Consider the following 24,282-nt stretch of genomic DNA (forward strand, 5'->3'; position numbering starts at 1 on the left):
CTCTTACAAAAAAGGCACTTAAAATAAGTGCAACATTCAAATATCAAATACTGGTTTATCTTGAAAGTCTTCTCACCAAGAAACTTTTATAGTCGTGCGTGTCATTGGTTTGATAAAACAAAACATGTCAACTAGACAGGATCAGGTCCAGGTTCAGGTCCGGACCTGAACCTAAATCTCTGGACCTAAACCTGGACTTGGACCTTATTAAGCCAAACCGGTCTCCACCCCTAGTAAGAATCTTGTCTGTAGCATGTGACATGTTACAGAAACTGGACAAGGGTTGCATTGTGTGTATGTAATTACTAGGGAAACAGGGTGTTCTCTGGATGTCCTCTGCAAAGGGTGGGCGTCTAATTTCTTTGTTCTCTTAGTGTAGGGCGTCAAGAAGACATTTATCAAGTATGCTCTTCAAATTAAAAGTTCATATTCGAACAATACACAATTGAGCAAACTGCAGTACTGGCAAAGAAACTTGTTACCCTTTAGATCCATCTAGCATTAAGGAAAAATTTTAATACCATTGCAAATACTTTTGATTGAACGAATGAATGGTTTATTATGATCATTATGATCAGGTATGCAATGTAAACAATGCTGTTTGTAAATGTCTTATATGTCATATCTGGGCCGCGAAAACCTTTGATACGGGTATTCCGGACTGTGTGATAATTTCCGTATCACACGGGGTTCTAAAATGCACGGGCTGCATAGAATATTTAGAATGCATTTCAAGCGCACCAGTTGCGCCGCCCTCCGTCCTACGGGCGATCCGTGGTCGGGCTGGTACAGAATACACCGTGTTGTATTCTATATTGATTGAAGAAGAAGAGTCTACCTTTATTCTCGGAGGCCAGTTTGAGCTGGTCCCAGAGAGCGGCGATCTCCTCCAGCTGTGCCTCGATGTTGTCCTTGCTGTAGTGGTCGTTGTCGATCAGGTCGCGACCCTGCTGGTTGACGGCGTCCACTCGGCCCTGGTTGGTCTGCAGTTCCGCCTCGAATGCCTGGTGCTTCTGGATCTTCCCTTGGAGGTTGGTCGGGTCCTAAAAAAATAGAAATATAAAAATCGGTGAATATCTTTCTCAGTTTGGTGATGCTAGCTAGCTACGTTTGGGACTGAAGCATGCCAACTACATCACCACCTAGCCATATTATTATTTAGTATCTACCGTAACAGTCATTATGTCATACCTGGGTCATGATAATATTTGATATGGGGTGTTCTGGACCGAGTGATATTTTGGGTTACCATACTCTCTGGCTTCTGTTTGTATCACACAGGCTTCCATAAAATCATTTGAATGAACTTAGTGCATCGCTGTCGAAAATTCAAATACCAGATTTGGATGTTGGAATTGAAATTTTTTGTTAGAGGACACAATAGGCGATACAAAATACACTGTGTTGTATTCTATCTTTAATCTTTATTGCTCCTAGGAAGATAACAGAAGGACTGAAACATTGGCTGGTAAAAGAACATGGTTGTGTGCAAGAACTTGAATATCCGGGGAGTATCAACATTCTTACATTCTCTTTACAGACCAAATATCTATTTTCTTAAAGCTTGTCAAAAACAATACAAAACTTATACTGATCCATGAGACTGCATCATTGATGTACAACATGCAGTTATGCCACAACTTTCTTTTTTTTAAAACCTCCACACAACCAATACATACCTTGAACTGAAATGCTACCTCAACAGGGAGAAGGTTTACATATGGCAAAACTATCTATTAAGAGCTGTTCAAGATAGGACTTGCCTTGTAAGACTCGTCAGTTGCTGTCTTCAGCTTCTCGTTGATCCAGGCCTTGACCTCGTCGGCGTCGCGCTGGAACTGCTGCAGGCGGTACGAGTCCTCCAGCACGGTATGGCGCGCCGTGGACCTCTTCAGGAGATCCTCGCGACGAGTCAACAGCTATAGAATAGATAAAACATTCATTCATGAATAGTGCCTTAATGTAGTGGGTGAGACAGCTGACAAAACAGAAAAAGTCTTGAAGTACATACTAACAGAATTGGGCATAAATATGGAAACGAAAAGATCTTGCTTCCTTAGGAGTATACTTACAGCATCCCTCTTAGCCGCCACGTCGTCAGAAGCGTAGTGATTGTTCTCAATCAGCTTGTTGGCAAAGTCATTCAGGGCCTGTGAAAAACGGAAAACAGTTAATTCAGGGTACCAATACACAAGTGTTATATAATTCATCCTTTAGGTTCCACAATAAATACTAACAGAAACACATAAATTTAGAGTTACGCATTATTCTAATACGTAATAGTAATACATTAAGCAAAACTACTAAATACAATACAGTAAATGCAACTGCAGTAGGGAGAAAATGAAGTGTTCCCAGTGTTGAGACAAGGGGGTATGAGGGAAAAAATTTTGCTGTGGTTTTAAGTTTGCGGCTTACCGCAAACATAAAACCACCGCGAACATTTCTGCATTTACCGTACTCACTGTGTAAGAAATATCATGTATAAAAACTAATCACATTTTGGTGCAAAGGTAGCTGTTGCTCAAACTACACAGTAACTGCTAATGATAAGTTTGTTACAAATCTTGAAGTAAACCTCCAAAGACTTAGAGATTAGCTAATTTCATGTCTTCTTCATTAACTTACGTTGATCTTCTCCTCCTGGGCAGCCAGGGACTTCTCAAAGTCTTCCTGTTTCTTAATGAGGGCCTCAACGGAGTCAAGGGAGTCTCCAAGATCATCATTAGCAAGGAAGGCCTGGTGAGAGGAGTGGGGAAATATTAAGTACAAAAGCATACTGGATTTGGCACTCATAAAATACTCCAACAGCCAAACAGCATAATACATATCAGTGAGAGAGATTAAGTCTTTGAGATACATCTGGATGAAAATGAAGGTTACTGTTAACACTTACAACTAGATTATTTACCATTCAAAGCTATCGTAGGTAATTTAGGGACTATAAATTTTCATTTTGTAGAACCATCCTTTCAAATGCATGACCTGGAATAAGCCAAACCTCTATAGACAACGGTCCAAACTTGAAGACGTTTTAAATGAATGGACTTCCTTGCTTGACGATCGTACACGGTACAATGCATGGCAACAATGATATATTAAGTAATCTACATTTTGTATCCTACACTCAACTGACTTTGATGTCTGAAAGATTCTATTTCAGGGCAACATTTACACGCTGTTTGCCCATTCGGGACTGTGTTTATTTTCAAATCTAAGTTGGAGAACCATATCCTTTTCTCTATGGACATGCATAAACTGATACCTGTATAGACAACTGTTAAGGTTCGGATGGTGGAACTACTAACCTCCTGTTTTCCCATCCAGGCCTCGGCTTGTTCGACGTCACGGTAGAACAGCTGGAGGTCCAGGCACTGTTCGTACTCCACGTGTCGCTCGTCCCACAGCTCCAGCAGCGACGTCTTCTCATTGGCCAGGGCCACAAGCTGAGACATGGACAACAAACACACATGTAGAAGTCAGTATGTAGTATTTGACAATCATTTAGTATAGCCCTGTATAATCCAATGACAAAAATTTTGGTTTTAAAGAACAGTTTCAGTTTATCTATATTGCCAAGAGCAATTACACCTTGGGTCTGTGACTGTGTTTTTAGGTGACCCTGGTTACATTACGAACTTCACAAGAAACTTATCACACAGAAACAAGACTATTTCTAATCAATAATTGTCAAGATTAAGTCCAAAGCCCAGACTGACTTCAGCAATGAAGCCTTTTATAAACAAAATACATCGCACAGACATGTTGTACTGCATACATGATGGGAAAATACAAAGATCAAGACACAGTGTATGAAGAATTCCTACCTTTTCCTTGACTTCGTCCGAAGCAAAGTGGTTTTCCTCCAGCAGACCCTGCCCTGCCTCGGCAGTGGTGCGGAAACTGTCCTCACGAGCATCAATCTCTCCCTGCAACAAAATAGCAGGAAAGTTTAGCAGATAGGGTAAACTCTGTGTTATTTGTTTCTTCCTATTGCTGTTTGGACCTGTCCTTGGTACTGAAAAAGAAATCTTGTACAGGACTGACTGTATTATTTGTTTGTTCATTCCTTCTCTGCTTGCTTATCTGAATTTTCTCCATAAGTGGCAGTACATGATGTGGCTGCTTATTGTTTTGGACCTCTCCTTGGTACTGAAAAGGAAATCATGTAAAGGGCTGACTGTATTATTTGTTTGTTCATTCCTTCTCTGCTTGTTTGAATTTTCTCCATTAGTGGCAGTACATGATGTTGCTGCTTATTGTTTTCAGACCTGTCCTTGGTACTGAAAAAGAATCCCTGTAAAGGACTGACTATACTATGTGTTTGTTCATTCCTTCTCTGCTTGTTTGATTTTTCTCCATTTGTGGCAGTACATGATGTCGATACTTATTGTTTGGACCTCTCCTTGATGCTGAAAAGGAAATCTTCAGAAGATTCATCGGGAGAATGTTCAAAGTTGATAAAAATATATATAACAGCAGGTTCTATAAAGAAGGGTCAAGTGGATCTTGTAGTCTCTGTTCTTGAGTTGTTGTTCGAAACATCTAAACCTTGTATTGTTACAGCACCAACATAAACACTTTTTTTACCAATTCACATCTTTCAATAATGAACACAACTGTGTTTTTAATCATAACTGTCATCAATATACTTAAGGCCTCTCAACCATCCACTGTTCTAGTCATTTGTCCACATTAGTGACAATGACATTATTTCTGGCCTGGGACTGCGTAGCAAAAAATTTGGAACTGTATCTTTTATAGTACAAAATTTGTCCCATTTTTTGTTGGATGGAAAGTCTAGTTCCTTCTGCAATGACTTCTACTGTAGATGAACGTTCACGTGACCACCTGGTACTGACCTTGTGTTCCTGGTGCTTGTCCAGTAGGGCCTCCGCCCCGGGGACGTCCTTCGCCAGCTCGTCGGCGGAGACGAGGGCGCGCATCTCGTTACACCAGGAGACCAGGTCGCGGTGGTCGGCCAGGAACCGCTGCAGCCGGTAGGAGTCGTTCAGTCGAGACTTACGCTCCTCGCCCTGTTAAATGTAAGAAATAAAGTACTATTAGGCTTGCCCCTGAAGCTTTGCAAAAAACATGACCTGTTTTCTGGAGAAAAAAGTATAAATTTGCTGACAGTTCACCAAACTCAAGGGCACACACATGGTCTTTTTTTCAAGTTACTAATACTTTATTTCAGGCATAATCAGATATGAGTTACCAATTATTCACCATTATGAATCATACATATTATAAAAAAATACAACAAACAACAACATCTTTGAATGTCTTCAGTTTCTTTTGTTAGTAGGAAATGGGCAAGAAGTGATATCTCAATTCACTTTGACTTATTACCACTTTAAAGCACTTGTATATGTAAGTACTTCCTCCAAAGTTGTTACAATTGAGATTAATCCTAACATGCAACATAATCATACATTATTCTAAAGTCATCCCCCTTATGTATTTTATAGGAAGGGGACATGCTGTATTGAAGTTGGGAAAATAGTAACAGGCATGATATTAAAATTCTTATCTTCAAGTTCACAATAAGGGTTGCTAACTGTGCTTAATATTCTTAATAACCTAAATATTCAACTCAACAAGAAAGCCTACCTTGGTCTTAATCCTGTCCCAGGCAGTCAGGACTTCGTCTTTCTTGGTCCCTATGTCCTCTGCACTGTCTGGGTGGGCAGACTGCAGACGGTCCGCCTCTGCACTTAGGGTGGTAACCTATAGGGGGAGCCGTGACACTGTCAGTACACACACAACTGATAGTGATTGGACAACGTTTGCCCACTTATGTGAAGGGTACAGGCAAGGTTCTGGATTTTTAGGCTAAATGTTAGCAGTTTGAATTTCTACTTTTAGGTACAAAGTATTTGTGTCGCTTTTCTTAAAATTTACAAGAGAATAGCTTTTGTTTTGTCAAATATGACGGGAAGTTTTACCAGAGTTGCTAACATATCCTAGAAATGATTTTTCTCATCATGTGCTATGGTATGTAGACTTGTCCCTTTTTCCTTTCATATTCATAGTGAGTGATTCAAATTGTAAATGCAAGAAGATTTTGCATTTTTGGCTAATATACATCCGATGGTCATTGTATATATTATTAACATTGAGCCAAATCCCTTTTAAGCCTAGATCCTTCATTTTCCAACGATAGATACAGAAATATAAATACCCTACAATGCACATGACATACATGATACAGAGATGCAAAATACATGAACAATGATAACACAGCAGACGACACCGTACAGGCCACATGCTGACACAATGCATGATTTGTACCACATTCAGTTGGCAACACAAGTGTGGGGCAAATTGGCGGAGCAATCCACCAATAGCACCACATTCAGCACACTGCAGCAAAATGCACATGGACTACAGAGGAAACCTGACATCTTTAAACCTGATCCGTCTATGTGACTGTATTGAATGTGACAATCTACACGCTTTGACGAGTTCGGTCATCGAGAATAACGGCAAAATATTTGATGGCTGCTTTGTCTATGGTTTGTATGATGGTGAAATGTAAAGGTCACTGAAATAGACATAATGTTTCGTCGGCAAGAAAACAGTTTTGTGGTTAGTGACAGTTAGAATTTTAGGAATTTGACAGAATTTAAATTCTGTGTATATGTACATGTACGTCAATCTTCGTACTGTAGTCAGTGAACATATTTTGTGTTTTTTTAACCTCATAGAAAATAGCCTTATTACATTAGAGTAATCTGCTTGTATATGCTGACAACAGTATGACTATGAGAAAGATCAGGTCTCGATGAAAGGTCTATTTCTACACAGCAGCAGTAGCAACAACAGACCATGCTCAGGACTTACAGGGCTGTGGACAATCTGGGGGAACGAAACAACTTACCACAAATGAAACATAAATCTATAATTATGTAACAAAAACAACATCTTAATATCATCTTAAGAAAAAATAAAACAACTGGAGGTCAGTCACTTGATAAATGAACGATAAACGGACAAAAAGAAGACAGTTTGAAGAGTAGCCTTGCAAAACTGTCGTCCAATGTAGTACTAATGCCAGAAATACATATTATGCAGCACTAATGCTGGATTAGTGCACATGGTAATTTCATGGTAATTATGGCTGTCCATGCCTTGAACCAAGCAGAGAAAATCCAGCATTGATGCCAGATGTGCTCAGCCAATGCATGTGTAGTGCAGCATTAATGCTACATTAGACAACAATTTGGCAAGTGTAGGACAGGTTTGAGCAAAAGAAGACGGGCAAGCGATCACGGGTCGTTTCACAGACAGAGGTTTGAGCGGCTGTTGGACAAGTTAGGGCATGTAATGAGGGGCAATGGGATATTTGTGCCCGAAAACACCATCATTTCGCATGTGTGGAAAAGTCCATACCACCATGATCATTCTGTAGGGTTATTAAATAATAATGATTTATTTCTTCAACAATGGTCTATGCTACAAAGTCTAGGTTGACACAAAAACTGTCTGCCTGAGGGCAACGAGAAGTGTTGCCAATGTCAATCTTTCTTGCCACTGAGGATTTTACTTAGTAAACACATAAGGCAATGAGATTCAAGTCGCCCTGAAACAACTTTTGTTTTTATCAGGTACAGCAACAGGACCTGCCCAAGTCAGTTTACGTGTGAGGGTTTATATAAGCTCATTATACCAAACAAGAGTGTGCTGTGAATAGTAGTGTAGACTCTGAGGTAGAATTTTGCTGTCTCCTATACCAGCAATCCTTGAGTGTCAAAATGTCCGAAAACATGCGAAAATGCCCCTTCTGCTCAAAACCAGAGCTCAAGAGATAGAACTTCAGAACAAAACACAAAACAGAAGTTTTAAACACAAAACAGAAGTTTCAACACAGAAGACGAAGAAAAAGAGTGAAATATGTGGACTGCAGAGCAGAAGTAAGAAAGGTACTTCAGACTCAGAGGTAAGAAAAGAAAAGAAAAGTTGTTTTTTTTCACTTTATACTGTACACAGTAAAAATGTCACTGCCCAACAAATTTGAGCCTTGAGTTTATGATCATAATTATGGAACATCTAATATGACTGCCTGCAGTGTCATATTTCAAATCATAAAACAAAAATTCATTAATGATATAAATCATATTTAACCAAAATATTAGACACCAGTACACAATTACTTGTTCAGTAGATTTACCACCTTAAAATTCTGTTTGTTTTGAATTTGACACATATGCAAATTAAATTACCTTGCACAACTGTTTCTAGAACACAGCTTTGCAATGAAATCTTGACTTTTAACAGATAAAAAAAGAAACAATTAGATGTCCCTAGTTATCACCCCCAAATCCACTGAAAAAGTAAGGGTACTTCTGGACTCGTATTCCCAAAAAGCAAACAAATGTAATATTGTATAAACTATAAAGATAAAATGAAGTATGATTAATATTGCATGCATTCCAGCCCAGTGCAGTAAACAAGCATGCTGTCATTGCTGTGAGTCAAACAAAAGTTACAAAATTCATTACACTGATTTTAAAGTTACAAAGTTCCCTTCATCAAAATTCAACTTTTAGTTTTTCATTCATCTCAATTTAATTCTAAGAAACAATTTTCTTTCTGTAATGAATTACAGTTCCAACTCACTGGTAGTATAATCTGGCAACTTCACGTTAGCTAACATTTCAAGGTGTCAAAGGATAGGCTATTATCAAAACGTATGTCTTTTTTGCTTGGAAAATTTTGTCTGTTTCCTTCAGACCCTTATAATGCCTAGTGGTACACAGGGCAGCAAGACATTAGTGTTTTTGCTGCTTCAGTTACTGTATATTTTACACGAAGGGGTTGCTAGCCCTTCTACTATGATAAATTTCAGCACTGCAGAAATGCAAGAGAGAGCCTTTCGCCTCAAATTTTCATTCTTTCCTTTTACAAATACGGTTTTAAAAAGTCACAATTAGCAAAAACAAATTTCTCAATTAGATTTTGCTTTGGGATAATCATGTTTTCAAGTCTTTGAAGTCATTTAAAATTACACAGGATTCAATGACAACCTAAACCTTATATTTTTCTGTCAAAGTAGTTCTACTTGAACGATACATAATACATGTTTGTTAAGAGAAAATGCACTAATACTAGTACATTGTACTAAATTATACTACAAGTTTCACGCTTTTTAATGTGACATATCTACAAAGTCTAATATGTACATGTACCCCTAACATTTTTGTTTACCATTGCAGTCAAACATTTTAACAAAGTTGTGTTGAATTTTGCTGAAGGAAACATTGTCCTTTAACAGACTGAAGTTTATAAACACGAGCCATGCTTGGAGGAGTTACGGAAGAGTGGTACGAGTAGCCAGTACCCTGGCTGTTCCCTGCTGCAATACCAGACTCATCTGGGCACAAGAGAGGGAGAAATGGGTGATTCCAAGCATGTGGTGCCAACAGAGAAACAAACAAAATCAACGCTCACTTGCACTTCGTAAAAAGGCTTTTTTTCTTTCACCGCTACTCTGGCCACGCCAGTTTTCATTCATTTGGTCCTTAGATTTAGGCAAAATTGATTTGATTGTATGGATGACATCTGCGCACATCAATTTTCGTTCATTTCCACACAAAAATTTTCAGCCATACTGTATTATATAATCGTAAAAAGCAGCTGCAAAATGAGAAAATATATGCTGTAAATTGCAAAAAAAAATATTTTTGAAAACGGATACTAATGTTGGGGACTACCAAATTCAGTTCCAAAGTCAAAAGAAAATATGAGAGAACAAAAATGAAGGATCTATTATTGGTACACCATTCTGTTGTCTTTTAAGTCATTTGTAAAACCTCCCTGACAATTTATTATTTTTTTCATAATGAAGGAAACTTATTTTTTTGCAATTTTTTTTTGTATTTCCCCTTCAGTTTTGGGGTTCTCATAGGATGTCATCTATGAATATCATCAAATCAACATGGCCTATAATTAAAAAATATTGACATAAAAACAGAGTCTGAGGGGATAGTTCTCCCAGCCCACTGTTTCTTTGATGTCTTCTTGCCAACTTTCCATTAAGTTATCCAAGAACCAATGGAATACACTGGCATGGCCTCAAGGTGCTTTACGAAGTACAAGTGAGGATATTTTGTTCCACACTGAAAGCAGAAACTCAAGATTGCTGAATGCACTTAGTGCTTGTCTCCATTAAAAATAATTTGTCTACAGTAATCGTAAAAAAATCATTGAAATTGAACAAAAAATTCATTACTTGTGAGTAAGGGACTTTTAATAAATGGACTTAGCAATATATATTTGGAATTGTTTGCCCGGAAAAATAAATGATTCAAAGAAAATTGCATAAAAGCCTGTTTTAACTCTTACTAATAGGATGTCTGTGTAACATTGCGTACAACATACATGTACAAGGTGGGGCAATAATGCACAAAAAGACTTATAAGAAAAATAAGAGGCATCTTTCTTAAACCTGTTCAGCATTCATTCAACAATCTTTAAGGAGCCGTATTGCTTGTAGATGTAGGTTGGAAGGACAAGGTTTACATCTTGAGATGCAGGTATCGGTGAAACATGAGGAAAGTTATACAAGCACACCAGATTCGCACCATACATTTCTTATCAAGGCAAGATGTGAAAGACCAAAGACCAAATTTTAGAAAAAAGGCAAAAATGACTTCAAAAGTCAAGATTGCAATTTGCATTTCGGTAAACTTTCTCTGTATGGTGTGAATAGGACTTGGTGAGGATCTAGGTTTCGTTTATCCTTCAAAGGGTGCTAAATGGAAGCTGTAATAAAAACATGTTACCAGCAATACAAATACACATTAACTGTAAGCACACTGCATGAAATGCTTGTAACTATTATCATTATGTCACATGAAATCTTTATTATTTTATTTCAATTTTAGACCAACCCAGTCATTTAAAGCATGCCTGAGTATAGATCAAACTCTGCAAACATAGCTACATGATTGGAGTTAAATTATGTAAACAAACAAGCATTAGAAATCCCCACTACACTACCGAGTATACTATATACAAAGGAACGTATCATACTTGCTTACCAAATGAAAGACTTATCTGTATAACTTAAACATCACTAACACTCCCTTGAAAATTCCTATAAAGAGGATGTTTTGCATATCTGAAAAGTTTTATGGAACTGTAAAAAAGCGTCATATTAATACTTTTGGGATTTGCTAACGACTGTGAAACTGACATCAACCTATTACTGGTATCGTGCATAAAACAGCGAGGAATCCCGTACCTTGTCCTCGAGAGCGGCGAGGTCTCGTTCCACCCCCTCGTGTTTTCGCTGCAGCGCCTGCACCTCCGGGAGGTCCTTACCGATGTCCTCCGACGACAGCGTGCTATCCTTCTCGTTAATCCAGGAAATGGTCTCATCAGCATCCCTGGGCAACGAATAATTAGAGAAACGTTTCAGCACTTTTTCTCAAGTGGTAGTTATCATGGAATGGTAAAATATTATACAATGTAAATTTGGTCCTTTCTCTACTGACTGTTATAATCAATACACAGTTACCTGATCCACAGCTATGGTAAAATTGTCTGATTTTCCATCCCACTCATTGTTTGAGAGCTCATGTTTTTGATTTTCGTTATTACATATGTCATTTTAAGGTTACAAATTACATTTTCGTATTTTTCATGTCATGAAGGTCAGATTTTTTTTGTCGGAAGGGTTGAAATTTTTGTCCATCTCAACATGAAAACTTGGAGACAGCTCTGTGATAGACCTTGTAAATGTAAAATGCTTTCAACTTCATGAGTTGAAATCTTTTTTGTTCTATTTCTTCTAGAACATTTGAAACTGCCTCTGTAAATGACTGATTTACAACTACCATGAAATTTAAAATAGAACGAAATCAAACGAGTGTAATAGATATATTTGTACCACTACACAGGTGAGTTAAAGAGGGATAACTGTATTCCAGCCCACCTGTTGAATCTCTGTATCTCTGCCGCTCCAAACAGCTTCTCTTGACGCTCCAGGGACAGCTGTTTCAGGCGCTGCCACGCTACGTTCACCTCCTGTTGTAGAAGATAATATAATGTCAGAATTCATCCTCACAATAATATCTCCAGTTCTCCATCCAGCTTTAGATTTTTTTTTTTTTAGAATGGTTTCTTTGGAGATTGAGTGGCTTTAGTTGTCATTTCATAGACTAATACATTCACAAGAGAAGGTCAGAATTTCACATGCAAACATGACAACTGGACAATCCAGGGTACTGTGCTTGGAACCAACAATGAACGAATCAATAATACACGGGATTTTCACCTTCCAGTTACAACATTGCAATTAGAAGATTGCTGATTGACACTAAGGGAGGAAGATGATACATAACATTTGCTTCATCAACAAAACAATTTCAAGCCATAACGTATCATAATGATTATCATAATCAGTCTTAGTAAATAGAGCCTTGTGGCAACTCTGGAGGTGTGCCTAACTGCAGTAGTTGCTATACTACATTTGTCCCATTCGTTTCTCAGCTAATGTGACAAAGATATTGAAAACATCGTAAACACTTTCTAACTACAAAATGTACTTAGTACTACAGCTTCAAAACATACATGTATGCCACATCTAAAGTTCAGCACCCGTACCTCCTGTTTGTTCCTGATCTGTTCCACCTCGGGGTGTTCGTCGTTGACCAGTGAGTCGGCGGTGTTGTTCACGTCGTTGATCTTCTCCTCGTGGGCCGACAGGTCCGTCTGGAACTCCTCAAACTGCTTCTGGAGGACCTCAACGTGCTCGAGGTCGCGCCCGGTCTCAACCGCGCTGGCAAACGCCTCCTTATCCTTGATCCAGTAGTTCACCTGAAGGAACAACAAAAAAATGGTGTTTTAACTAGAAAGGCTAAATTTTCGAAAAAATGCAGGATATTTCCCCCCCATTAATAAAGGATGTATGAAACTGCATTGTTGTTTATTTAAGCTACATATGTCCAATATGATGTCCCTACCATTTACCACAGAAGAAATATGAAGTTTATTAATTACGCAAATAAGGCCCTCATTAGCACAACACTTCATACCAAATATCATAACAATCCATCTACAGGTTCTTAAGATATTTTGACGGACACGCATGCACACACACACAAGCGGAGTAAAAACTATACATGCATTTCTTATGGAGGTAATTAAGAACATTCTTGGGACACTTATGGATATGTGGTACAAAACTCAACCGTCTTGAAAGGAAAAAAGTTGTAGCAGGTCTTTTTCCGACAATTGGTTTTGTTCAAATTTCTTGAATATCACACCAAAAAATCACACAAGTTGTGTGACTACACTATTATGGAGCATGTGAGAATAGAGTTGCTATATGGAAACTGAAGCCTACCTCGTCACACAGTCGCAGGAACTGCACCAGTTTCATGGCCTGCATCAGTTTGACTCCCTTGTCTGCCAGCTTCATCATTAGGAGGTCCCACAGGCGATGTAACTCATCCAGGGTAGCCTAGGGAAGGCAGAGGAAAGAAAAGTGTGTAAAAAGAGAGTGTAAAAACTTTAAACAATGCAAAAATGTTGGCAGGGATTTCAATTCGCGGTAGGGAGAACATGGAATGTTCGTGCTGGTTTTGAATTCGCATTTGAAACAAATCAATGATGGTAGTACTACAGTCATACAATGTACATTGTTCATACAATGTACATTGTAACAGCTTTTCTGTATTTACAGTATACCATTTACCTTGTGTTATGATCTAATTACCAAGGACTTATATATTAATTAGATGAGTGGCCCCCTACAGCCTTGCACTGAACGAGTTCTTTAAAACAATTTAAAAAAAAACAACTGCTACCTGAATCAGATAGATTATAGTAATGGCATACCTTAGGACCTAACCCTGTGGATAAGTGTAACAATTTTTATTTGTTCTACAACAACAGTATTGCAGTAAAAATGTCCTTATTTTGTATGATGTTCTCATGTGTCATTCTTTACAAATGATAAATATAACAGTAGAACATTTTAATCTCTCATCCAAAAACCAGGTCGGTTCAAACATCTTCATCCTAAAATCAGGCAAATACTACGCTCCACAAAAAGAGTAGAGGTCCATCTTGGTGTGGGTGGATCAAACCTTACAGTTACTATACATACAATACTGGTGTGTTATGCGGTTAAACAGTTATGACAAACAAAAAACTTTCATGGCCACATTTAAGTGACATTATGATGAAGTCTTGAGAAGGTGATTTTTGTCTGACCTGGATGTCTTCTGAGCGGAAGTGGGTCTCGGAGATCATCTCCTGGCCGGTGGTATCCAGCACCATGATGGCGTTGCTGTTGGCCTGCACCTCCGCTTCAAACGCCTGGTGTTTCTGCAACTTACCCTGAGGAAAGCGGCCAAGGGAAACAACAACTCAGCAAGAAAAATCACTGATCAGGACATTCTGTTGACTACATGTACAGTGGAACTTCATCTTGATGCCAAACTTTCTTCATTTTCATCACAAATCATAAAATTTCATATGGCAAAATTCTATGAATTTCCAAGTTTGCAAGACAGAGCTAGAAGGAGGGGAAATGGGAAAAAACACCCATGACACTCCTCCCAACTTGACCTCTATGAAAAGCAGCCCTAAGGCCAAACCAATTTAACTTCTTGGTTAATGGAGTTTTTCAAAAAATGCTACATTGGAAAATCAACATGAAAACAGAATCTCAGAGGAAAGTTTGTACTTTGGTGCACACAGTTTCAGGGAGTGAACAGGGTCAGGTGCATGTTTTCACCCCAGCCTTCTGTCTTAATGTCCTTGTGCTAAAATCTTACAAAAAAAAAAAAAATCCGTTAACCAAGAAATTAAATTGGTGTGGCCTAATAGCCGAATCGAGCAATTTTGAGTGTAAATAAAGGTACAAAGAAACACTTCAGCAATACAAATACACACTTGTAAACAATAAAGACACCAGTATTGGGCGTATTCTACAAATGTGAGTGCTACTTGAGATTGAGAGAAAACAATTTTTAATTTTTTTTTTAAATTTCTAATTTTTTATAAAATTTCTAATTTTTATAAAATTTCTTAAAATACTAATGTGAAAAATCTCTGCTCCACAACACTATAACAGCAAAATTCCACAACTTCCAACAACCCCACAAACCAAAATGCCCCCATGCAAATTATACTTGTTCTGGCTTTGAAAATGTTAATTTCATGCAACAAAAAACACATCTACAAGACTTACCTGAAGGTTAGTTGGGTCCTTGTAGCTCTCCTCTGCTGCGATCTGTAGTTTCTCCACGATCCATTTCTCCAGTTCATCTGCATCCCGCTTGAAGTACTGTAATAATCATAAATTGTAAATAAGGTAAGAGACAGAACAAATTAAAATTGAGCCTTATTACACTGCACCAGTTTCAAGGTTCATTAGATCAGAGTAAGGTCTGTTATAGCCTACCAAATCAAGAATGTTTGTTAGGGTAATGCCAAAGTCTGAATAACATCATTAGCAATTTTTTCATGATTCTACCTTTAAGGGTAATTTGTTATGATGCTTTGGGAAATATCACATGTTGTATACAGTGTATGTACATGTACAAGGAACTAAAGAGAAAACTGTGTATGAAAAAAATGGATTAACTGTACTAGGCTAGCTAGCAGGGTATCAGGGCGTCTTCTGGATGCCCTACACTAAGAAAACTAAGAAATTAGATGCCCTCCTTCTGCAGAGACACCCTATTTTCCTGGTAATTACATGTTCATACACAGGGCTCAAAATAGTGGGTGCATGTGCACCCAGTGCACCCAAAATAGGAGCTGTGCACCTAATTTTTGACTGTGGGTGCACTGGTGCACCTATATATTTTTGTAGCCTATAGGGTTAAGTATACAGAATATTCTTGAAATGTAAGTATAAAAAACAGCATGATAACTTTTTGCTGTACTTTATTTAATGTATTATTTGTTTGAAATTTTAAAGTTAGCTATAGAATTACAGATTGAAGTTCTTAAGACAGGCAGCAGCGTTAAACTTTGTAATTATCTTCTGAAGAACATCCAACTTTATTTTATCTGGTGCACCCAAAATTCTTTCTGTGCACCCAATTTTTTGACTTGGGTGCACCAGTGCACCTATTCCCAAAGATGAATTTCGAGCCCTGATACACATTTACATTGTATATTTACACACACTGCCACTGTTGATTTTTCTTCATAACAGACACTGGGATAGCAAGAAAATTGATTGACATGCAAAGCTACCTGCAGGTACATGTAATCTGGAAGCTTTGCCAAAGAGCCCATTGGGGAAAACTGCTCCCCCACCCCAATTTTTGGACATCCTAATTATAAAAGCCTGAAAAGTTTCGTATCAAAGGTTTTAACACAAACTCTTAGGCTCTTAGATTCTTATGGTATAACCCACTAATGAAAGACTAATCCTACTGACCAAGTATCGCCTGGAGTCGTGGAGTCTCTGCCGACGGAAGCCGACGGCAGCCTTGAACTGGCTGTAGCGGCTGAGCACCTCATCACGTCGAGCCTGGATGTCCTCGACCGTCTCGAGGACCTTGGGTCCTTGACTTTGTACGTCGGTCATCTGGGAGGGCAAAGGTCAAAGTTCACGGTTACAATCTTACAGTGAAGACCTGTGTATAATTGATAAGTGAGCTCCACTTGACTACAATTTACCAAAGCAGGGCTTTCTCCAGTATACTGTAATTCTTGTTTCTTTCACAGTAACTTAATTTATATTCAGTGACACTGTTTTTGCGGTCACCTCTGTACCGTGAACTTATCATCACCATGAAAAATCCTGTTGTTATTATTCATGATTCCTTCACACATCCTTTCTGTAAATCACTTGGCACCACCGTGAAGTTAAAGTTGGTTTTTTTCAGTAAAAATTTCCATTTTCCTTACACCGTGGAATTTTGTTACCGTGAAGATAAAATGAATTACAGTATACTGTTAATTTTCATTGTGAAATCTGTCCTTTTAAATGAAAATACATTTTCATCAACTTCTTTGGACGGGCAAGCGGGAATTTTTGTCCGTACATTTTCGGGCTTGAGACAGGTCCTAGGCCTGTAGACGGCCCTGCTTTGATGCAGTACACAAGCTCTGTCTGCCCTTTTCAAGTAAAACCTATCTAAAACCTGAGTCGAAACCAGTCCATGAAGGAAAGAGAGATTCACTTTCTTCAGTACAGAATCAGTCACAAGACTGAGATTGCTACACGCAAAATTGTCCCACAGTTTGCGATAATCTACAGAGTCTGGATCAAAGCATCTCCCCCTTGCAATTTTTTTCTAGAAAAAAAACCTGCAAAGATACACAGTATGTAGCATAACAACTTAAACAACACCTCGTAATGGCTTTTCCAACTTTGCAGAGAGGAATTCTGAAATAAGATTGACTCCAAAACTTCACAGTACTTTTAAATAAGATTAACCCTGACATTTTCCGGACTTATGAAAATCACTACAAGACTCTAAAAAAAGTCATCAAAGTTTTTTACAAAAAAAAAGTTCTATATTAATAGCATAAAAGCACAGTACTTTTAATAAGATTAACTCTGACATTTTCCAGACTTATGATGATAACAGTGCTTTTACTACAAGACTCTAAAAACTAATCAAAGTTGTTCACAGAAAAAAGTTATGTCTAATAGCATGAAAGTGCTTATATGTTTTATGAAAGAAGGTTTTTCCTTATCTCACGCCACCATATTTTCCAGAGATTGCACTGTAATTTCCTGCATAGCCATTCATCAAGCCCAATAAAGCACATGTACAAAACCCCTCTCTTGGCTAGGCTTGACAACAACACAATTTTCGTTTTAGTACACTGGCACAATATTACAACCCATACAATAGGTATATTATTCTTCACAATCTTTTCCGTACATCTGTGCAAGAATACTTACTAGGACAAAGTTCTATTACTGTAATTCTCATAAAGCTTATTATTAGTACTTCAAGTGCTCAAAATTGGAGGAAAATTGAAAATGTTCCCCCAGAGGGCAGTTTGCCAAACTTCTACTTTGCTTTCATGTGAGTCAGTCTGGGACCTTTGCCAAGAGACAAGATTGAAATGCTTGGGGAATTACGTTCAACATTAACCCCAGAGGCCTATACCAGGGTGTACATACATGAAATATACACGCATTTGAAGTTGCACTTTTCAAAAGTAAAACTAGTATCCCATAATAATCCAGCCAAATTGTACAGCTTAAGGTTTACAATATTTTACAACAACAACAACAACAACGACAGCAAAAATAGGTTGTTTTTTTTTAGAAGAAATTTTGGGTACACAACCAAGCGATATTTAAATGGCCAAAATTTCAGTCGTCTGTTAGCTACAAATGTATCTTTCCCGAGACTATAATCACAAACTATTTGAAGGTTGGGAGGTAAAATATTGCTTGGCTTTGTGTAAAAAAACTCAAAAATCCTGATAAATATATTCAGGAAAGAATAAAATCTTCACATCTATATTCTGTTGTCTTTCTTATTTCTAATGGCCAGATTTCCCTTATCCAAGATTTCTTCTTTTTCCCCGCTGCAATGCATGCTATCCGTTATATCTAATTCTTCTTGAAAAGCCCTAAAAATATCACAAAAGTTTACATCACTCTACAACTTTTCAAGCTGACGGACTCATCATCCAAGACATTTTTCCACAGCTTACGCAAAACCCTTCCACCGATATACATGTATTCCACCGATATATCCCCACCTACACATCATGATCAGTATTCAGAACAAACTTCAATCCATTGGGCTATGTCAAAATCAAATCTGACTTCACACTAACTTTTCCCCGGGGTTAGTCCATGACTCTTCCCTTGGGTGTGTCTATGGCATACCATAGCACCCGTGGAGATGAGGTTGGAATAAGACATGGGCTGCTAATGGCACAGTGACGCACATAGGCTCGGCAGGGCGGATATATACACGCCCTTGGAGCATTGATCACAACTTTGCAGCTGAGGCAAAATCAAATCATAAGGCTGCTTCTCTGTAAAATATAACTTTTCTTTTTTTATATCATGTTACCAAATTCTTTACTTCACATACATCGTGGACACATTGTAAAAATAAAACGCTTTAAAAGTACAATAACATTTAAAAATAAGATATCAAAGGTTACTGTAGTTAGAACATATATATGTGTCTAATTTCTTTATCATTTTAGTGTAAAGCGTCCTCGAGACACCCAGACGCATTCCTAGCTAAATTTTTGAATATATGAAGCTTGACACTTGTCTTTTCTAAATTTAACTGTTACATCCAAAATGTCTGCATCAATTGCATTTAATGGGTACCATCGGTTACATTTAAAGCACCAACCCTTACTAACATGACATTGCTATTTTCCCCTCAGGACAAATCAGAATTTTTACAGGAGATTTTTCAAAACACTGCCCTTAAGTCTATATCCCTCTTTGGTGACCCTACTCCGTTGATCGAACTGTCCTGACACTTCTACAAAGCCCCTGCGGCGTTCCTCTAAACTATAATCAATCATGCGGGTGTAAAAATGCCGTCGACATTTCGGTGCTTTTACAAGTTAAGCCGAGTCGTGAAGGTTAACACAGTCAGCTGTAATACGTAATGCATGCCAACTTTAGCACCATTACTGGGAAAGGGACAAGCGGTTAAAAGATAGACAATGTAATTTCTACTGCATTTATACGATTGTGTTTTTTCAAATTCCTAACAGTATATTTATGTTTTAAGTCAAGACTTCAAATGTCCAAATGCAACTTGAGATTTGCATGAACGATTTTGAGAATGAAAAAAAATCAATACAAACAACTTACATGTACAATTAATACAAATCTGGCAAGCGCAAAAACTTCCTGGCTCAGTATCAATATAGTAATAATCACATATCCTCAAAAATAGAACTACAAATATTTGTATTATAGCACAGTAGAGATTGTATCCAGGCAACCGTTATCAAGATAAACCGATTTCAGTAATAGATATCTGTAATAGATAGGCACCCTGCCATTACTTTCCAATGGAAAACTGGGACTGTCGTATAACACCAATGCCGGCAAGGTGACTTCCTACCCTTGGGATCATACCATCTATATAACATCAATAAAAAATCCAACACCAACCTTAAATTTCAACAATCCATCTTCAAAATATGTGAGAACAATTTTAACATGCTAGTTTATCAGTGCCACGTTACAGTGGGCAAGACTGCAGTATTTTAAATACCAGCCGTATATTCAGCACCATGGCCAGACACTATGTAATGAGATACACACAGTCTACTGCTTTTTAGTGGGTCGTGAAGAAGCATACATTTGCACATGTACTGCTACATGCACATACCGGTAGCCATACCGGTAACAAACATGTACTGGTCCAAAACCATTAATGTAACAATAGGCTTCATCCTATGTACATGTAGTTCACCAAAACAGAAAACGTTTAACACTCTTCAACCTTTCAATTCCAACATTCTATTTACAGTATCTCTGAAAATTGTTTGGACAACAAATCAGAATCGATTTTCAGACGAGTATCTTGACGCATCAAGAGAAAATAACATAGCCGTTACGAAAGACAAGCTGATAATTATACAACGCACTATACAACACTTAAACCAAGGAGTCTTACATGTGGTAAGGAGGTGCCAGAGGAACGAGACAACTCCTTGGTAGGAGAGATAGATGACAAGGATCAAGCAGATGGCCAGAAGAAACAGGTCAGGATGGTCCTCAAGGAAGGGGCACCCATGTACCATCAGTGCCGACTTCGTTTAGGAATCCAACTGCGCAACGTGGCCCTGAATCTGACGCAAACCGTGTGGCAGCCCCTCGCAGTTAATGATGGCAATCAATTCACGTGGATTGAACCGGCACGGCATGGTTGTAGGGACTAACATCCCTGCACGTGTGTCAAATTCCTCCCCATGATTTGATGACAAAAAACGCTGTCCACTTCTCAAAATTTGCAACAAGGCCAACCTACACACACAACAGATCCACCTTTGCAAGGACCAAAATCCTTCGAGAGTTGAGGCTTTCTGCTTGCCTAAGTAGGCATATACCGCCCCTTGCTCCTCTTACAACAGCTTGCAAGCCAGTGGGGCTCTTAGCTCATGTTCCAGCTGCAGGATATTCTACGCCTGGAGGCTTGTTGATTCGGAAATAATCCTGCCTCTTTATGGTGCACGTTCAAGATTCAGCCATAAAACCGTTGCTAGCCGGTTTGTCGCAAAAAACGAGAATAAAACTCCATTTGGGAGAGTCTAGAACGTCAACTGCAACACTGGCAATAATCCACGGTAAACGCACGAGTCTTGAAGTGGCAGTTTTGTCTAAGGTGCGCAGTTAGATTAGCACCTGTGGCCTTGCGTCTTCCAGACTTCATTTCCTTTCAGTCACAACCTCACGAATCTTGAAGCAACCACCTGGCCACCCCCCGGTCTGGAAGTGTGCCAGTCCACACATCCCATCTACTATTAACAAGCTATCCGGGACATACATTACCTTAGCAACAAAGTGCATGAATCTTTTTTTACGATCAGCGCATTGTGGGTGCTCTCGGCATGAAGCATACAATCTCCGTGGACCAAATGCTGCTTCCCAGCGATACAATTCGCATGGCACCAGTTAACTGTAAAGTAGCCGTATCTTAAAATCCACGCCGTAGTATGAATGCAAAAGGGTTTTTCTTCTCGCCCATCAAATTTGTTGGATGGCTTGGCAGGAGGTAGCCCATAAGAAAAAGTGTTATTGGAACTTTGGAGGTGAAACGCTTTTCAAAGATACATTTTATGCATGACTAGTGCAGCTGGACTGTCTCACATGCATTAAAAAGGTTCCTTCATTTTGATTTATACTATACATGCGTCACCTTTTAGACTGTATTCTTAACAGTGTACACATGTACAATGCATTGTGCAAATTTCACCACAAGTGTTTGGGCTAATTATACTAATTACAACAATGTTCTGTACTTAATTTTCTGAGGGTTGTTTAAAGAATGCTTTGGGATTGGAGTGACGCAAAATTGCCATAGCTGCAACGTTACGTAAGTTTCCAGAATTTTCTGTTAGAGGAAGATTAAACGTTCCTTGACTGCTTATGAATATGAATGATATACACTGACGCAAGAAGAATTTCTATGAAACCATTTTTCTTTATTTCAATTTTTCAGGTCTAAGAAAACTTTGGAGCTCTCTATTCTTGGTGCATCGTTTTTCTTCTGTGAATTATAACAATAAGTTTCATCACGCTGGTATATCACCCAAGAAATTGAAGAAACCAAATAATCAATTGTTTGCATTGATTCACATTGTGCATAATGTCAATGACTAGGATTTTATTTTAATGATTAATAATAATAGCATTCGCTCGTCTGTGGTGTGTGAATGTAATACAAAGTAAAAGTGAAAGTACGGCGTTATCCAAAATATTTCTTTTGGCATTTATATAAATCATACTGTCAGTTTCAATACCTATCTATGATAAGAATATTGTTATTACATGTACATGCCAGAGTAGGTTACGACTAACATTTCATCAGTATTCTATCCCTAAACTCTGATATTGGCAAATACTTTGCTGATGTCAGTTCTTGGAAATGCCTTACTGAGGGATATAACAGTATGGGTTTTAAAGCCTACTCCTGAGCTTGGCATCAATCATAATTTATGTCATTATTTCCACAGGCTCAAGGAAGGGGCCATCAATATTTGCCGATATGCTCCTCTGTCATAGCTAATATAACTTCCATTTTGTACATGTGTAAATTTATATAACCTGTACTCTGGTATGACTCTTAAGTTAAGGCCCCAAGGGTAAAATAGTTAGACTAAGAGATAGATGAGACGAGAGATTTCTGGAGAGCTTTGCCAAAAACACAGTCACTACCGAAACATACTGCAAATGCAGAAATGTTCACAGTGGTTAAAAATTATGTTCGCGGTTTTCGCCGTTAACTCTTTCCAGCGAACCTAAAACCGCAGCGAAAAGCCATTCCATAGTGTGACTGTAGCGCTACTATTGTTTCAAATGCGACCTCAAAACCACTCCGAACACTCTATTTTCTCCCTACCGCAAAATCAAATCCCTGCGAACGTTTAGGCATTTACAGTGGCGGATGCTGTCTGAAACGTCTGACCATTTACAAAACTTATGCAGCAGCCAGAGTAACTTTTGTTTTGTCCATACTGAGAATTGCTACTTGCAGGCCATTTTATTTCTTTGATATTAGGGATACTAGAGCTATGCCATAGTTGGCAGTAAGAAATCAACCACTGTACTAGATTAAATCTTTTGTTTCCTAAAAATACAGTACTGAATGCAAATGATATGAACTCTATCTATGATTTTCCCTTGGCAGTTTGCACACACATATAAAAATTGCATGTACATGTATATTGATCAAAGAAAATCAGCACGTTCCAGCTATCCTTCCTATTCAGACTAATCAAAGATGCATGTCACAAAACGACACGATGACGCACGTCGTCGAATTGACGACTCCCGCAAACAATTCTCCCAACGAGAAACACATTCCTCTTGAAATTGGTTCCCAAAACATACTGATCATGCAAAATACAGGCACTTCAGACCATGTGATTGACTTTGGTCTAATGCACTTCCAATGAGGGCCAACCTTACATACATGTACATGTATACTTTGGGTAAAACATCATGACTAAACAAATCTTTTTTTTCCAAAGAGCTCAACTTCTAAGTTGCCATAGTAATACAGTTAACATTCAATTTGCGTTACTTTGATTTTAGGCTAAGTGCTGGAAACCGTGGTATACACTAATATTTACTGAACAATACATCATCGTTATGCATGACGAGCATGCAATTAATTTTCCTTTTCTTCTATCAACATTTACATTGTACATTTGCACATACATGGTTTGAACATATAGCATTTTTGAATCGACATGCAACTTCTACTAAGATCTAGGACAAAGGGAGGGACCTCGAGTAAATTATAAATCAAATAAACAAATAAAATTCTACCTGCATTGTACATACCAGAGTAACTCAATACATGCAAGTACAGTAGTACACAATGGCTATTCTGGATATAATTTATATCAATACTATACAAGTAGAGATCTAGATATTATCAAAATAAATCGTTGGTAGAATTGGAAAAGATGGAATTCGGAGTTAAAAAAAATACCCCCGAAACAGGCCCCAGAAGTGACAGCTGTGAAAATACTGCACTACCCAAGTATGGCCCCAATCACCAATACTGGTTGGAACTGGACCAATGCATGGATCATTCGACTGGTCAGCAGTGTACATGTACAGCA

General features: G+C 38.3%; 1 protein-coding gene across 30 annotated transcripts in view; it reads right to left on the reverse strand.

Annotated features, from left to right (window-relative positions):
* The window catches only part of LOC136442125 (spectrin alpha chain, non-erythrocytic 1-like), a 92,021-nt gene that overhangs the window by 65,485 nt on the left and 2,254 nt on the right, over positions 1-24,282 (reverse strand). For 29 of the 30 annotated variants that reach the window (XM_066438784.1, XM_066438785.1, XM_066438783.1 and 26 more), the window contains exons 2-16: positions 16,412-16,561; positions 15,209-15,304; positions 14,227-14,352; positions 13,355-13,471; positions 12,613-12,825; positions 11,942-12,033; positions 11,249-11,393; positions 5,614-5,730; positions 4,863-5,036; positions 3,828-3,929; positions 3,309-3,446; positions 2,629-2,739; positions 2,073-2,150; positions 1,764-1,919; positions 839-1,043 (exon numbers count right to left, since the gene is read on the reverse strand). In XM_066438784.1, coding sequence (XP_066294881.1) covers positions 839-1,043; positions 1,764-1,919; positions 2,073-2,150; positions 2,629-2,739; positions 3,309-3,446; positions 3,828-3,929; positions 4,863-5,036; positions 5,614-5,730; positions 11,249-11,393; positions 11,942-12,033; positions 12,613-12,825; positions 13,355-13,471; positions 14,227-14,352; positions 15,209-15,304; positions 16,412-16,561 — 2,020 coding nt within the window. Of the gene's footprint in view, positions 1-838; positions 1,044-1,763; positions 1,920-2,072; positions 2,151-2,628; positions 2,740-3,308; positions 3,447-3,827; positions 3,930-4,862; positions 5,037-5,613; positions 5,731-11,248; positions 11,394-11,941; positions 12,034-12,612; positions 12,826-13,354; positions 13,472-14,226; positions 14,353-15,208; positions 15,305-16,411; positions 16,562-20,606; positions 20,742-24,282 lie in introns of those variants that run through there. The other variant, XM_066438755.1, reaches the window with a different exon arrangement.

This window comes from Branchiostoma lanceolatum, chromosome 9, assembly GCF_035083965.1.
Source record: "Branchiostoma lanceolatum isolate klBraLanc5 chromosome 9, klBraLanc5.hap2, whole genome shotgun sequence".
Lineage (NCBI taxonomy): Eukaryota > Metazoa > Chordata > Leptocardii > Amphioxiformes > Branchiostomatidae > Branchiostoma > Branchiostoma lanceolatum.